Source organism: Polypterus senegalus, chromosome 12 (genome assembly GCF_016835505.1).
Source record: "Polypterus senegalus isolate Bchr_013 chromosome 12, ASM1683550v1, whole genome shotgun sequence".
NCBI classification, from domain to species: domain Eukaryota; kingdom Metazoa; phylum Chordata; class Cladistia; order Polypteriformes; family Polypteridae; genus Polypterus; species Polypterus senegalus.
Window position 1 is genome coordinate 119,760,133 of NC_053165.1, and position 14,166 is coordinate 119,774,298.

A 14,166-nucleotide genomic window follows, 5' to 3' on the forward strand; every position below is an offset into this window, starting at 1 on the left:
CCAACAATAATCATCTGCTGGGAGTGCACGGAACTTGTTGATTTAGTAATGGTAAAAATTTCGGTCTTTCACAATTTATCCAGAGACAACTGACTTTTGAGAGTGAAAGGGCAGGTAAGTCGTTCAGAAATTGATACAGTTGTGTCCGCTCATTTATTTTTGGTAAATTGTTTTTGGTGTGAAACAACCGGTAAGCTAGATTGTTTTGTTATTTAATGGTTTTTAAATAAACGCAGTGTTTAACACAAGCTTATAAGTTGTTTTTGGCATAAAACTATCGGTAATCCAAAATGTTTCCTTATTATGATGATGATTTTTTTTCAATTAAGGCACTGTATAAGACAAACTTATTATAATGCATTATGATGCACCTCTTATCATTTCACTGCAGAAGTATAGCATATACATATGTCCAGACATCTATCTTGCAAACTCGCTTATCCTTGGTATGGTCGTCACGAGATTCCATCAAGCTTTAATCATTAATTAGATTAAAAATGCTTTTTCCGTTTTAAGTATGAATTCGATGTTATGTTATTTTAGACATGCTCAGAACTGGAGAAATAAATGCAGCACATCGTTGCAGCAGATAGCGTTGTCACTTCACAGACTTGTTCGTAACTGTAATGCTCGCTGTGTGAGGTTTGCCTGCTGTTTTACCACTAAGGTTAGCGCAATTAATTATCAATTTGTGAGGGACTGATATGTCCAATATTGGCTTATCCAAAACATTAGTCTCATTCCTTTAGGTTGAACTACCTGTGCAACCCGTCAACTGTCAGAAATTGAAATCTGGGTTGAAATCTAAATAATCAACTTAACCCACAGTGTTAACGTTTGCAGCTCACCATCAATTGAAATGTTTGGTTTTTTTTAACCATACATGTAGTAATAAAATGCATTGCATTTATCCTTCCAACAGATGGCACATCACACACATTTGTAGTAATAATATGTATTATTACAAAAGTGTGTGATGAGCCATCTGTTGGAGTGGAAAGTGCAATTCTTTTCATTACTACAAATGTGTGTGATGCACCATCTGTTGGAATTTCAGAGGCATAGAAACCAGATATATATACAGGCTTAATATTGAGGTGGGTTTTACTCAAGGTCCTACCAGCAAGGTACTCCTAGATTGCTGAGCAGTGAGAGATGACCTTGGAGTACAATGGCACCAGTAAGTGAATAAACAGAAAGCTTACTTTTTAGACTATACTGTATGTTGTTCATCTTAATACTGTATTACTGTAATCACTGGCTAATTCTATTTTAATACCAAGGGCTGCCTGGGCTACATCATTACAAGACAAGAATGCTCACAGGATAATATCATAGTCCCCTATGAGGCACATTCACATATAATTATTTTACATTGATTTCTGAAACCAGGAATTCCTAACACAGACTCATTGGAGCCATCTCAAATGCAGACTAATTTTGAGTCAACTCAACTTAACCTGCATGTCTTTAGGATGGAAAAAGACAATTCTGCGACAGAAGTAAAACATGTAATTTTAACTCAGACACACCTAGGTGTGATGTAGCAACACTATCTAATGTGCCAAATACCACCCATAAATGTATACATGTGTCTTGTCTGTATAAATTTGTTAAGAGTTTTCTGTTTATTTAATTCTGGATGATGAATCATACATATTATTGCCCCCAATGTAATGGAGAAACATAGCCATTGACATGATGTCACTGCCAGGGTTAACTTTCTCCAGACAAATATTAGTTTTTTTTTCTGCTTATACATAGAACTTTAAGAACAACTTTTGACATGTACAGACCTCTCAGCCCAACATGGTATATCAGTTAGTAATTCCCTTGCATTTCCAAAACTAGGCAGATATAACCAGACTATTCTTTAGGACACTGTAATTTGCAGTTCTGGTTACTACATTGTCCCACTACTTTTGCATGCATATAACATAATGTTTAATTTGTTGATATACATGAGATGTACTATGAATTGTGTTAACCATTATTTACAGTATTCTTCATACATTTTAAAATGATTTCTTCTTCATTTCAAAGTATTTATTGCAGTCTTTACTCTTATTGCTTATTTAATAGTAGTGTATATGAAATGTTTGAGACCATGGGTGAAACAAGCCCTCAGAAAATTGCTTCCTGTAAAAATTCGGGTGAAACCTGCTGTCTTTCTTCTAGATAGATAGATACTTTATTAATCCCAAGGGGAAATTCACATAATCCAGCAGCAGTATACTGATAAAGTCATATACGGAGCTGCTGGAAAGGCTGCCACTCGGATGCGGCATATGGCACCTTTTTATAGTTAACACAATTTGAAACTCTGATGGCACCTATGAGTTCATTTTGTTCAGCTAACAAGCGAAATCCATATCTCCCTCACTCACATGTCTGTTTTTTGTTTTTGCTGTTTTAGAAAGAGTAACTATGACAGAATTATATTGATGTCTTTGAAGAACATTTAATAATAACACAGATTTGAAGTTTTGTACAAGTGCAAGACCTGTTTTGGTAGGAGTGCATTTATATTCAGTAAATATTTCCTCAAAGCATCAGGATGCCTGTGTATATAAGAAAGAGTCCCATGGGAATACCACCTCCCTCTGACAAAGCTGGAAGCAGTGATGAAGAGAACTCATTCCTGAAAGATCCGGATCAACTTCAGGATCAGCTACCCCAACCTTTCCGCATGATTGACAAAGTCCTAAACACCTTGATTGACAGTGCTTGGGAGATTATTCAGTACAATGAAGCAATCAGAATTGAAGAACAGTGCAAGAAAAAAATACCAGTTTTTGAATCCACTGGTGAAATGCAGGTAAACATTTAAATGTGAGCCATGGATTTGTCTGTTTAAAGGTAAAGATGGCTTTGTTGTGTAGCTCCTAGATTATTTTGTATTTCAGTGATAAGGTTGTATAGTCACTACAACACATTGAAGGGCTTAAATCAGTACTAAATCATTTGTCCTGTAAGATTGTTAAATATCGTTTGTAAAATGTTCTAATTAAATGAATAGAGAAGCTTTAAAATGTGCTTTTAGGTGCAGTGGTTAGTACTTCTGCTTCATTGATCGAACATCCTGGGCTTCAATTCCACTCTAAATTGCTGTCTGTTTAGAGTTGGCAGGTTCTCCTTGGACCTTTGTTGGTTTTGCCCTGAGTACTTCTGTTTTCTTCTTGTATTTCAAAGACATGCATGTATTCATGTTATCCTGAAGATGCATATGTTGAGATGTTAGGTGACAGTTAAATGTTTATTTGTGCAGAGCTAAATCATACAGTGGACTGACACATGTACAGGGCTGGTTTCTATTTTGGGCCCAGTGCTGGATTACATAATCCTAAATTGGATTAAGCATGCTATGCTGTATTATATTACGTTAAAATGTAGTTTTAAATATTTTTATTTGTTTAACATTGTAATATGTTTTTTATACAGCTTTCAAGAAAAGTCACCTGTCTCGCATTTTCTGAGGATGGAAATTATATATTTGCTGGCTTTTCCAATGGAATTGGTGTGTTTTGTTCCCAGTCTAATTCCATAATTTCAGTTTGGGAAGAAGAAGGCACAGAGATAACTTCTTTTTATGTTACAAGTCTTAGAGAGCAAGCTCATCTTATTGCCTGTGTGGATGACATGGGTAAGTCTTTTGTATTTCCCTGCAAATGTTGTTATATTCTGTGCGTATCTCTAAAGATTTTTTTTTTTATAAATTTTGTTTCCTTTCAGGTATAGCCCGCCTCTTCTCCTATTTTTCTGATACAGTCATCCTTATCAAAACGATTAATGAACCGGTGAGTGTTTATGTCACTGAATTTCAGGGTTTTTATTATATGAAGGTCATATTATACATCAGGTAGACATGATATTTTCCTCTAAAATTACAGCTAGCTAATCAAACTTCACCAAATAAAGTAAAGTAAACTCTACTGCAGTGGTTTTCAAACCATTATGTATCTTAACAGTGGTACATACAAAATATAATGTAATAAGATCATTTTAAAAATCTTTATATACATATTCATAATATGTTGTTAAAGACATTTTTTTATATGAGTTTGTCAGACCCAAAGCAGTAGTTCTTCTCATTTTCTTCCTTAAGATTTTAAAATCTCTTTGCATTAAAGTGTCAACTAAAAAAAGGCATCCAAATGTATCCTAGAAACACTCCCCATGTGAGGGGTACAGCTTTATTTATTTCTGGGGTAGAATACAGTAGGTGTGAAATGTGTTCTGGTGGAGAAATAGTGAATAAAAAATGGCAAGGAGGGCAGGTTTGATGACAGGATTTTTAAAGACGATGCATGGGCTAAAATGTGGTGAGTTACTGCTTGACATTGCTGGCATACTCTAAAATGCATGTTGGCTACATGGATAACATTGCCAAAAGTGAACTAACGTACTACAATTCTTCTGCATTCTAATACAGGATGATGTAAGTGGAAGAAATATTTGTTCCAAATTTGAGTTGTCAAAGGGTGGTGACTTTGCTGCTGCTGTACTAGAAGGTAATATGTACTTTATGTGTTTCATTATCATTAAAGACCTAGAACTTCAGTTCATAAACAAAGCCTCTAACATGCATATTTCTCAACAGATATGTCAACTTTCTAATAAGGCATTTTTTCTTTTATTCTTTTTTGTTTGTATTACATATTGACAATGATATTACTCAGACGTTTGGCAAATACACTTAAGACCAATACAGAGTATATAAAACACAGGACTCTTTAATACTCATGGTGCCATCTTGACTGAAAGATAAACAATATATAAAATTTAACAAAACTACTCCTGTCCTTCCTTGGCCTAATTAAACTTGTTTGCCTTCTGAGTCCCAGGGTTGATTACCTATTTACACTCTAATCCTCCTGTATCTTTTTTCATTGATCCATTTTAGCTTGCTCTCCATTATGAAGGTACCACTTGTATTGCCTCATCAGCCTGAAAATCAACTTCTCTGATGAAGTCTGTTAATGTCCACCCTTGGTGTCTCTTCTTGCATCAAGGGTTACACTAAATTCACCCATTTATCACTGTGTATTGCTTAACCCTCAGCTGCGATTTGAAGTGTGATGTTCTATCCCTATAAATGTAAATTACAGTAGCTAGGGTCCTAGGTCCTATGTGGTGCCAAGCCTATTACAGTATATACATATTAGGTCTGCAGTACTACTATTTTGAGCATCTGTGTTCTTACATGTAATCGAAAATATGTAACATTAACTTGCCTAGTCTATAATTTAACTGTAGAAATGTCGGCTAATTGAACTGAATTAAGCATAATTAATATGTATAATGTTATTCATGACACACTCAGTCAGAAGCCTACTTCTTTGATACACCCATTTCAAGGCATTTGTGCTAATAAAATTAATTTCATTTTACATTTCTATAGAATCCATTTACAATGGACACTATTACCTAAAAAAGGTGAATTTAAATAGAAAAAATTATATGAAATAAAATGACTGATAAAGAAAGTGCTAGTCCCCTTTGAGCACATTGACCATCAAAAAGAGAGAAGTAGGTGATGATATGACTAACAGCATCTCAGACTTGGGTTCTTTGAGACCAGTGTGTCATCTTTACAGCTGTTAAGGGACTCTTTTTATTTACACAATTTATTCCTTCTCTCATTTTGAATTATGAGGGCAGATTGCTAGAATGTTTAATGGATTTAAATTCCTCTATCATTTTTTATTTACTGTATGTGTTCTATTTAAAGTTTTCTTTATTAAGCTATAGTGTCAGTTTGTTGCCTAAGTTATACTACATTTGTTGTAGGATTCTCAACAGCAGTGTTAATCTTTGCAGTGTGCCATCTGTTAAGATGAAAAGTGTAACACATTTTACTACTACATGCATTACAAAATGCATTCCAACCAATGTTGCATTGTGTTTTGTCATGTAGGGTCTTATGGTGACCCAATTTTCCTACTTTATTGTGTAGACTTAACCAAAATTCATCTAATTCCATACATATCTATACAGTATATATAATTCATTAAGGCAAGACGACCATGGAAAGCATGCCGGAAGGGGCGTGGATTCACTAAGCCGGCGACAAGTGAGACACCTATGGCGCACGCAGGAAGGAGCCACGCCCACCAACTCCAAGACCATTGGATACGATGACAACTCGCAGAGCCACGCCCACCAACTCAGACGCGGCGACACAGAAAAAATGAGATTTTTTTTTTGAATGAGAAATCGGCAGACTAGCATGACGGAGGGAGCGGAGTGGATGTCCTTCTCCTCTCCTCCTGTTCCACCCTCCGCGCCACACGGACGATTGTGTGTTGGTTCGTTCCGTGCATTGGTTAAAACCCAATGAAGGAAGCAGTCTTTAAAAACCAATAAGCCCTGTGCCTCTGTTTCATTACCGTCTCACCTGCTTCACCAATGCAGGCCCCGCAACAGGGCAGCCAACCGGGTAACCAAAATCTTTGGGTTCAGGGGGGAGTATGGTTACAAAGCTGAAACTTAAAGGAATTGACGGAAGGCCACCACCAGGTGTGAAGCCTTTTGCTTCATTTGACTCAACACAGGAAACCTCACCCGGCCCGGACACAGAGAGGATTGACAGATTGATAGCTCTTTCTCGATTCTGTGGGTAGTGGTGCATGGCAGTTCTTAGTTGGTGGAGCGATTTGGCTGGTTATTTCCGAAAACGAATGAGACTCCCGCCTGCCAAATAGTTACACGACCCAACAGCGGTCGGCGTCCAAATTCTTAGAGGGACAAGTGGCTTTCAGCCACGTGAGATTGAGCATTAACAGGTCTGTGATGCACTTGTATGTCCGGTACTGTACGCACGCTACACTGAATGGATCAACGTGTGTCTACCCGGCGCGGGGAGGCGTAGGTAAGCCGTTGAACCCCATTCGTGATGGAGACCGTGGCTTGCAATTGTTCCCCACGAACGAGAAATTCCCGAATGCGTGCGGGTCATACGCCGCACTGATTACGTCCCTACCCTTTGTAAACCCCCCCCTCCCCTGTTCATGTGACTTGGTGGATTATATATAAAAAAGCAGCCGGAACCGCAAAGAACAATAAAAATTCAACATGGAAACCGACTGAGGCGGTGTTTGGAAAATTAACAGTCAACATGACTCACAGGTGCGTGTGGACTGTACACAGACGAAAGCGACTCAGGTAGGGAGTTGGGGGCAGACACATAAGCGGGCAGTGCGTACTGAATGAGCGCCGTTCAATCCCGTCCTTCGCTTTGGAAGGAGAAAGCGTGACGGCACTCCTCCGGTTTTCAGTCACGGACAATTGTATGTTGGTTCGTAGCGTGCATTGTTGCAATGTTACTTTTCTGGGTGGTTTATTAAATTAGGGATTTTTCAAATGTTTGTTTTTTCCTCTGTGCTTAAAAATCATTTAAAAAGCGGCCTGATTATGCGGTGTATGCTACGCCGCGGGTTGGCTAGTACAGTATAACTCTGTAGTCAAGTACACTACTTCAGTTCAGCACTTCCTCCCCTTTCCCTTCTTTATCTACAACCTCAGGCAATTAGAGTGAGTGAAAAACAAGCAGGAGAAAGAGCTACACTTTTAACTATGTATTAAAGGTAATACATTTTATTATAACTAGTGCAATACAAGAAAACAGAATGTGGCTTTTAAACCAAGACCATACAACTTGATAATGCTAGATGTTTGGCTTCAGATGGCACAATAACTTATAGTTGCAAACAGTTCTTCTTGGTCAGCTTATCATATGCACAGCCCTAGGCAGCCTGCTTTCTTCAGCTCATCATCTGTTCTACTTTTGTCAGGATGAAACATGACAAAAAGAGAGAGCATGCCTTTGCAAGGCTCTCTCTTTATTGTCCCTGTGTATTTTCTGACAAACACACCTTCCTGGGCTATTCACCAATAGAACAGCTCAGGCACAGCTCATCCCTAAGTTGCTTTGTTTCAGCGGTTTATGGCCTTCCTGCAGGAGCTGGCTTATAGGCACATATAGCCAAACCAGTTGGATACATGTTCCACCCTCCACTACCACATCCTAAGTTCATCCTAAAGACTGGAGAGGGTTGGTTAGGTAAAACCAAAGCATATCTGTTTTTATCAATAAGAAAAAACATGCCTCCTGAAACACTTTAATATTACATTATCTTTGTTTACCTTAAGACATACAAAATTTTTAACAAATTATATGCAATTTATTACACTACTACACATTTTAACAGTTAATGCTGAAAATGCCCAATCTTATCTATACCTGGAAGTTAAATTACGCATAAAAATGTCACCTCTGTCTTAATTTATAACTCTTGCTTTATCTCTAACTGTCGTGTTCATTTTGTTTCTTTACTCAATACACTGACCACTTTCTGATAATAAAGAAGATAGATGTTTTGTGAAGAATATCATCTTGCATGTCATGAGCCTGTAACCTCAATTGGCGTGTTGACATTGATGTCGGTAGATGTGGGCTGCCATTAGACACCACTCAGTTAGCTGCTGGATAAATAGGAATTGGGTTAAATGTTATATTTTGGCCACATTTTTGATGGAGGAATGTTTCAGATACCATCTCCATTTCTTAGAATTTCGAGACATTATAAGAGTTGCCTGTTTTCCTTCAATAGAGATAGTATTCCACTTAGTACCACACCTGTTTAAGTTCTTAATAAGTTTTGTTTGGAGACCTCAGATAATTTCAAGGAGCAACAATTCCCTGCTAATCTGCCTAGGGAGAGAGGAGTACACTGCCCCAAAATGTTCTTCAGTAGTGGTTTAGCAGTGGTTCCCACCCCGGAATAGAGTGTGTGACCATACACAAGTGTTAAATTTGTATTCCATTGAGGAGTCACTTCAGCTTTGAGCCTGAAATAACCTGGATAGGCTGTGATAATCCAGCATTTGAATAAGGAGGTGAGGTAAATGGATGGAGTTATTTTATTAGATTTTTGTTAAATAAAAAATGAAAGCAGATTAAATAAATGGATGATAATGTCACCGTGTATCCTGTATTCCATGTTTGTATGAGTTTAATATTTTAACAAAGGGCTCAAACTAACATATTGTGACACAATAATTTGTTTGGCTTTTACATTTTTTCTGTGCTTTATTCAACAATGACAGCATTGTGGCACAAAGATGAGTGCTGCTGCAATGTAGGTCTAGACTTAAGTTTTAATCCCAGCCTGATCATTGTCTGAGTGAAGTTTGTTCATTCTACTTTTGTCTCTGTTAGATTTTGCTTCTTGTATGCTTCTGTTTTCTTGCCACAATAAAAGATGTGTTGCTTATGTGAATCAATATCTCTGAAGTGATTTTATATATCTGAGTGTGCCATGCCAGACTGGTACTTAAGAATGGTTCTTGTCTTGCATCTGATACATACTACCTAATTATTGATGGGTCTGTTTTAACAATTTTAATAATTTTGAAGTGTTAACAGTCTTTGGGAGGCATGGTAGTATATTGGGTGGCACTGTTGCCTCATGGATCCACCATCTCGTGTTCAAATACTGCTTCTTCTCTTTTTCCATGTGGCGATTGCATTTTCTTACTGTGTCTTTGTGGGATATGCATGGTAGTTGAATTTGCAATTCCAAAGTGACCAATGTGTGTGTTTGTGAGTGGGTCCTGTGATGGACTGACACCCTTTCCATGGCTGGTTTCTTACACTGTCAAGTGCTCATGACTGTCCATGGCTCTGAATTTGATTAAGTGTGTTGGAGAATTTTATTTTATGTCATATTCTGTGTTTTCTGCTTTTTCTGTTTGTGATTAGAAGGAGAAAAAAAACAAAATTTCAACTGTCTTATTCTCTGATGCTTTTGTTTGTTATTTTTCTTTAAGAAACTATCTGTTGTTTGATGAAGCAATGTTATTTTTTTCGTAAGAGAGAGGACTGTTTTTCAGGGCAGATGTCTCCCCTTTGGAAGGCAATTGCAAAACCTGTTCAGCTATTTTTTTAAATATGCTTCAAATTAAATGTGAGTCTAGTGGGTATTATGAACACATACTTGCCCTGTTTTTCAATTGCTCAATCATTCTGACCTCTCAAGACAGACAGTGATGAGTCTTGGCTAGAAGTCTATCGATGTCCTAAAGATTCTTGGCTTCAGGATGTTGAAATTGCAAAAGCTGCTTTACAAAAACAGGTAACATTCAGCTAAACATTTGGAATCATATAATTAGTTATTAATCTCTGCATCATATGTTACACAAAATGTCACTCAAAAAACAGTGAGTTTCACAGAGCTATTGCTTGTTAAATATGCTGTGTTCTGGCCAGAGAAAATTTGTTTAAAGACATTTTCCCATTTTGTTTTAAACATGCTATACTTTAGGCCCAAGAGATAGCTTTTGAGTTCAAGTTTAGTGTCATGTTTACACTGCACAATGAAGTTCTTATTTGAATGGCTTTTCAGAATAGTGGCATTACTAACTAAATAACCAGCATTTATAAATTTCATTATATATACTGTATACAGTATAATGTGTACTCAGACATGTACAGTATTCATTTCATTATTTTGAAATACAAAACACACATACTTCTTATAGATTGAATATCAGTTTTTGACCTGCCCTGTAACAGTTTGCATGTTGTACAGTGTATATGCTTTTATTCTGAATCTTTTTGAAAGAAGCCTGTTTATTTTTTCAGCAATACCCAGATAGCCAAGCAAGCTCTGCAACAGATGTGGTAATGTTCTTTTACTTACCTAAAATGTACACTTAAATAATAATTATTCAGATATATGTTTTTTCTCCAGATTGAAATGTCTTTTTTTCTTGTGAACTCAGATGTGTCTTTTTTGTTTTTAATTTAGACTGTACAGCCTAGTTCAGTTGGAGATATTAAGTTTTCCTCTCTCACAATAGTGATGAAAATCAAACCACCCAAGTCAATTTCAGGTATTATGAAACAACAAATAACTTTAAATTTATAAAAAATGTTTTATTTTATTATTGGTCTTATTGGTCACTATAGAATTATTTTTGCATGTTTGCTATTTTTTCAGGTACTTGCCTATAAATATTTGTGTTAAACAGGATAAATATCACAGCTAATACTGCAACATATATTACATGGTGTGAATGGTGCATTGGCATGGTGAATATCACTAGTGCTTTAAAAATTCATGCAACAGGATTACATTCCCAGCTCATTTTGAGGGTCTGTAATTTGCAAGTTTTTCCCAAATCCATATGATTTTTTTTTCTTGGTGCTCTACTTTTCTGGCATATCAGACAGTTATGCTTGTTATGTTAAATTATTCCAGGATGAGAGTTGCTGTATACATGAATGTGCCCAGAGTTGAATCCTTTCTGTTCTTGTAAACCCTCACCCTTAAGTTTAGAAAATAAAAGATGAACACACATTATGTAGTGTAGTAAATTTGACTAAGCCATTCATCCATCTATTCATTCTAATCACTATTTTCGAGTTAGAGTTACTATTAGGCAGTGCCTTTTCCAGCAGTAATAGGCAAATGAGGGTATCAGTCCAAGACAAAAGAAACAACAACACACACAGTCCACACATTCAAAAATTCTAGACAATTCCGAGTTTCCAATTAAACATATTTTCATCTTTGGAATGTGAAAGGAACGATCAAGCACCAGGAAGAAAAGGTGTGCCAGAATTGTTGGATTTTGGAACATTTTCTAATGAATACACCATATACTAAAATATGTTACTAACTTATACAATAGATAAAGTCTATAAAATGGCCTACTGTATATTTAAAGATTTCTCTGTCTTCAGCAAACAAGTAGTCAGCATACCTTATGCATGCTGGTTTGGTAAAAAGGTGGTAGTCATGATGATAAGGGATTAAACCCTTTCTCTTGAGATGCTTGATCAACAATAAAAAGAAAGCTCACTCAGATTGGAGGAAAATTGGGGGGTCAAGGAAAGAATAATATGTTGTATGTTAATTTTTGATCTATGTCAGTTTTCATGCCTGCATTATTCTTGTTCAATTAAAAAAATATAATCACAAAAGGTGTATCTCAAAAAAGGACATTTTCTGGGTTAACTTTGACATAATGGTCTGTATTTTAGACTAATAGTGTTTTCCGATTAATCTAAATCTTAATGTTAAAATCTGTCTTCTGCACCCACATTTCCGTATAAACAAGAGTTTTCATTACTAAAATAAACACATATTCAAAGTTATACTTTTTTATTGGCCTGAGCTGACAGTGGCCAGTTGTTTTAAAGGCTGCCTGATTGTCTCTCTTGCTTCACAATTTACATCTGTAATGCTACTATGTAGGAATGTTGCTACTCATATATTACAAAGAGGAAATTGTGGTGGTTTTAGATTTCTTCTAGTATTAGTTGTAAACCTCTTATTTTTGCATATTTTGGTATTTTGTTTGCAGTATTTCAAGATATAAAAAGTAACAGATGTTCTTTGTATGTAGTCAAGTGTCACAAAGAGTGATCCAATTTTAAAAGTTAGATTTACATTGTGTTTATGTTTTTTCCCCAAGGGACTTCTTTAAAAAACCCATTTGAAACGTTACATAAGACAGATGATGGCAATGTGATTGGCACAGGCCAGAACCACATGATTAGTTCACAGCAGCTGGAAGAACAGGAACTTGTTTTTAAAGCTATGTACAAGAACTACCTGGAAAAAGTTGAGGCAAATACAACAGAAAGTAAACCAAGGTATTTCTGCATGATCTGGGGCATTTTTAAGTTTAACTTCTTGGATGTTTTTGAATATCACACAATTAAAATACTTGATATACAATACATACCATACTTTCACATTTAGTGTCAAAACTGTACAAGAAAAATTATTTTGGGGGTGAACTAATTAATGAACCATCTGTAAACACTGAAAGATTGAATTGTTTTCATTTTTACAATTGAGACAGTGACAACAGGAGACCTGCAACATATTTTCTTGTTTGTGAAATAAGGAATAAGGTTGTAAACATAATTTAAATTTGATTCTTTCAAAATAATACAAAGCACAGCCAGAAGTATATTAAGGGCTGATGTTACTCAGATTTTAGAAAATTAATTTTTTTACAAAGGAATGTTGATATCGTAACTATTAAGTAGTGCAAATTGTGTGCTGAAATGTTGGAATTGTATGCTAATAGCTGAATATTTATTAATACAGTATTTATTGTCTCATTTTTTCAAAGTCTAGGTAATTTTCATTTTCTTCTGCCAGGAGGATTGATTCCATCTTTTGCTGACACAAAGGGCCAGAATGGTATGTTAATTTAAAAAAAATATAAAAAATGTAGAACCTGTGGTAATGTACAACACTGTAAATAATTAAACTCACTCTTTGTTATCTTTCTTTTTTTTTCAAACAAAACACTTCATTGACTTGAACATTTCATAATAATAAATGTAGGGGAAGTGTGGAATAGTGTTTGAGGTGCCTAATTGTAAACTTACTGGTTGCTGGTTCGTTTCTGTACAAATGACTCACTGTGTAAGTGAGCTGTGGTTCAAACTGAGAATCCTGGAGCTTTAAACGTACTGCTTTTAAATGTACCAGCCTTTTAAAAAGTCTGTAATGAGAAAAAGAATACATCTATACTAATAAAAGGCAAAGCCCTCACTCACTGACTCACTCACTCACTCACTGACTCACTCACTCACTGACTCATCACTAATTCTCCAACTTCCCGTGTGGGTGGAAGGCTGAAATTTGGCAGGTTCATTCCTTACAGCTTCCTTACAAAAGTTGGGCAGGTTTTATATCGAAATTCTATGCGTAATGGTCATAACTGGAAGCAGTTTTTCTCCATTTACTGTAATGGAGATGAGCTTCAACGCCGTGGGGGAGTTTCATGTGACATCATCACGCCTCCCACGTAATCACACAGTACATAGAAAACCAGGAAGACCTCAAAAAAGCGCTGAAGAAAACATGCATTATATAATTGAGAAGGCAGCGAAACAATAAGAAGCGAGCGAGTGACATATACAACCATATTCATGAGTTCTGCTACTTCGGAAACAAAGCACGATGTAAACCTACACTTTAAATTAAGTTCATAGACAGGCTGCTGCTGGCGTTTGTAATTTAGTGCCTGCCCATATAAGGCCGTCCGTCAGCGGCAATCCAATAGCAAACTGCCACGGGTAAATATTCACGGGTGAAGGACTGTGCTTATGGAGAGGAAGATGAGATGGTCAGGGTG

The 14,166-nt window shown here is 36.3% G+C and overlaps 1 protein-coding gene across 2 annotated transcripts in view; it reads left to right on the forward strand.

Moving 5' to 3' along the window:
• Positions 1-31: 31 nt before the first annotated feature.
• wdr93 (WD repeat domain 93) overlaps positions 32-14,166 on the forward strand; it is a 57,813-nt gene continuing 43,678 nt past the window's right edge. The window contains exons 1-10 of one of the 2 annotated variants that reach the window (XM_039773315.1): positions 32-114; positions 2,417-2,818; positions 3,442-3,643; positions 3,733-3,797; positions 4,433-4,511; positions 10,045-10,136; positions 10,646-10,684; positions 10,812-10,896; positions 12,484-12,664; positions 13,153-13,223. In XM_039773315.1, coding sequence (XP_039629249.1) covers positions 2,558-2,818; positions 3,442-3,643; positions 3,733-3,797; positions 4,433-4,511; positions 10,045-10,136; positions 10,646-10,684; positions 10,812-10,896; positions 12,484-12,664; positions 13,153-13,223 — 1,075 coding nt within the window. In that variant the 5' untranslated portion in view covers positions 32-114; positions 2,417-2,557. The remainder of the gene's footprint in view (positions 115-2,416; positions 2,819-3,441; positions 3,644-3,732; positions 3,798-4,432; positions 4,512-10,044; positions 10,137-10,645; positions 10,685-10,811; positions 10,897-12,483; positions 12,665-13,152; positions 13,224-14,166) is intronic. The other variant, XM_039773316.1, reaches the window with a different exon arrangement.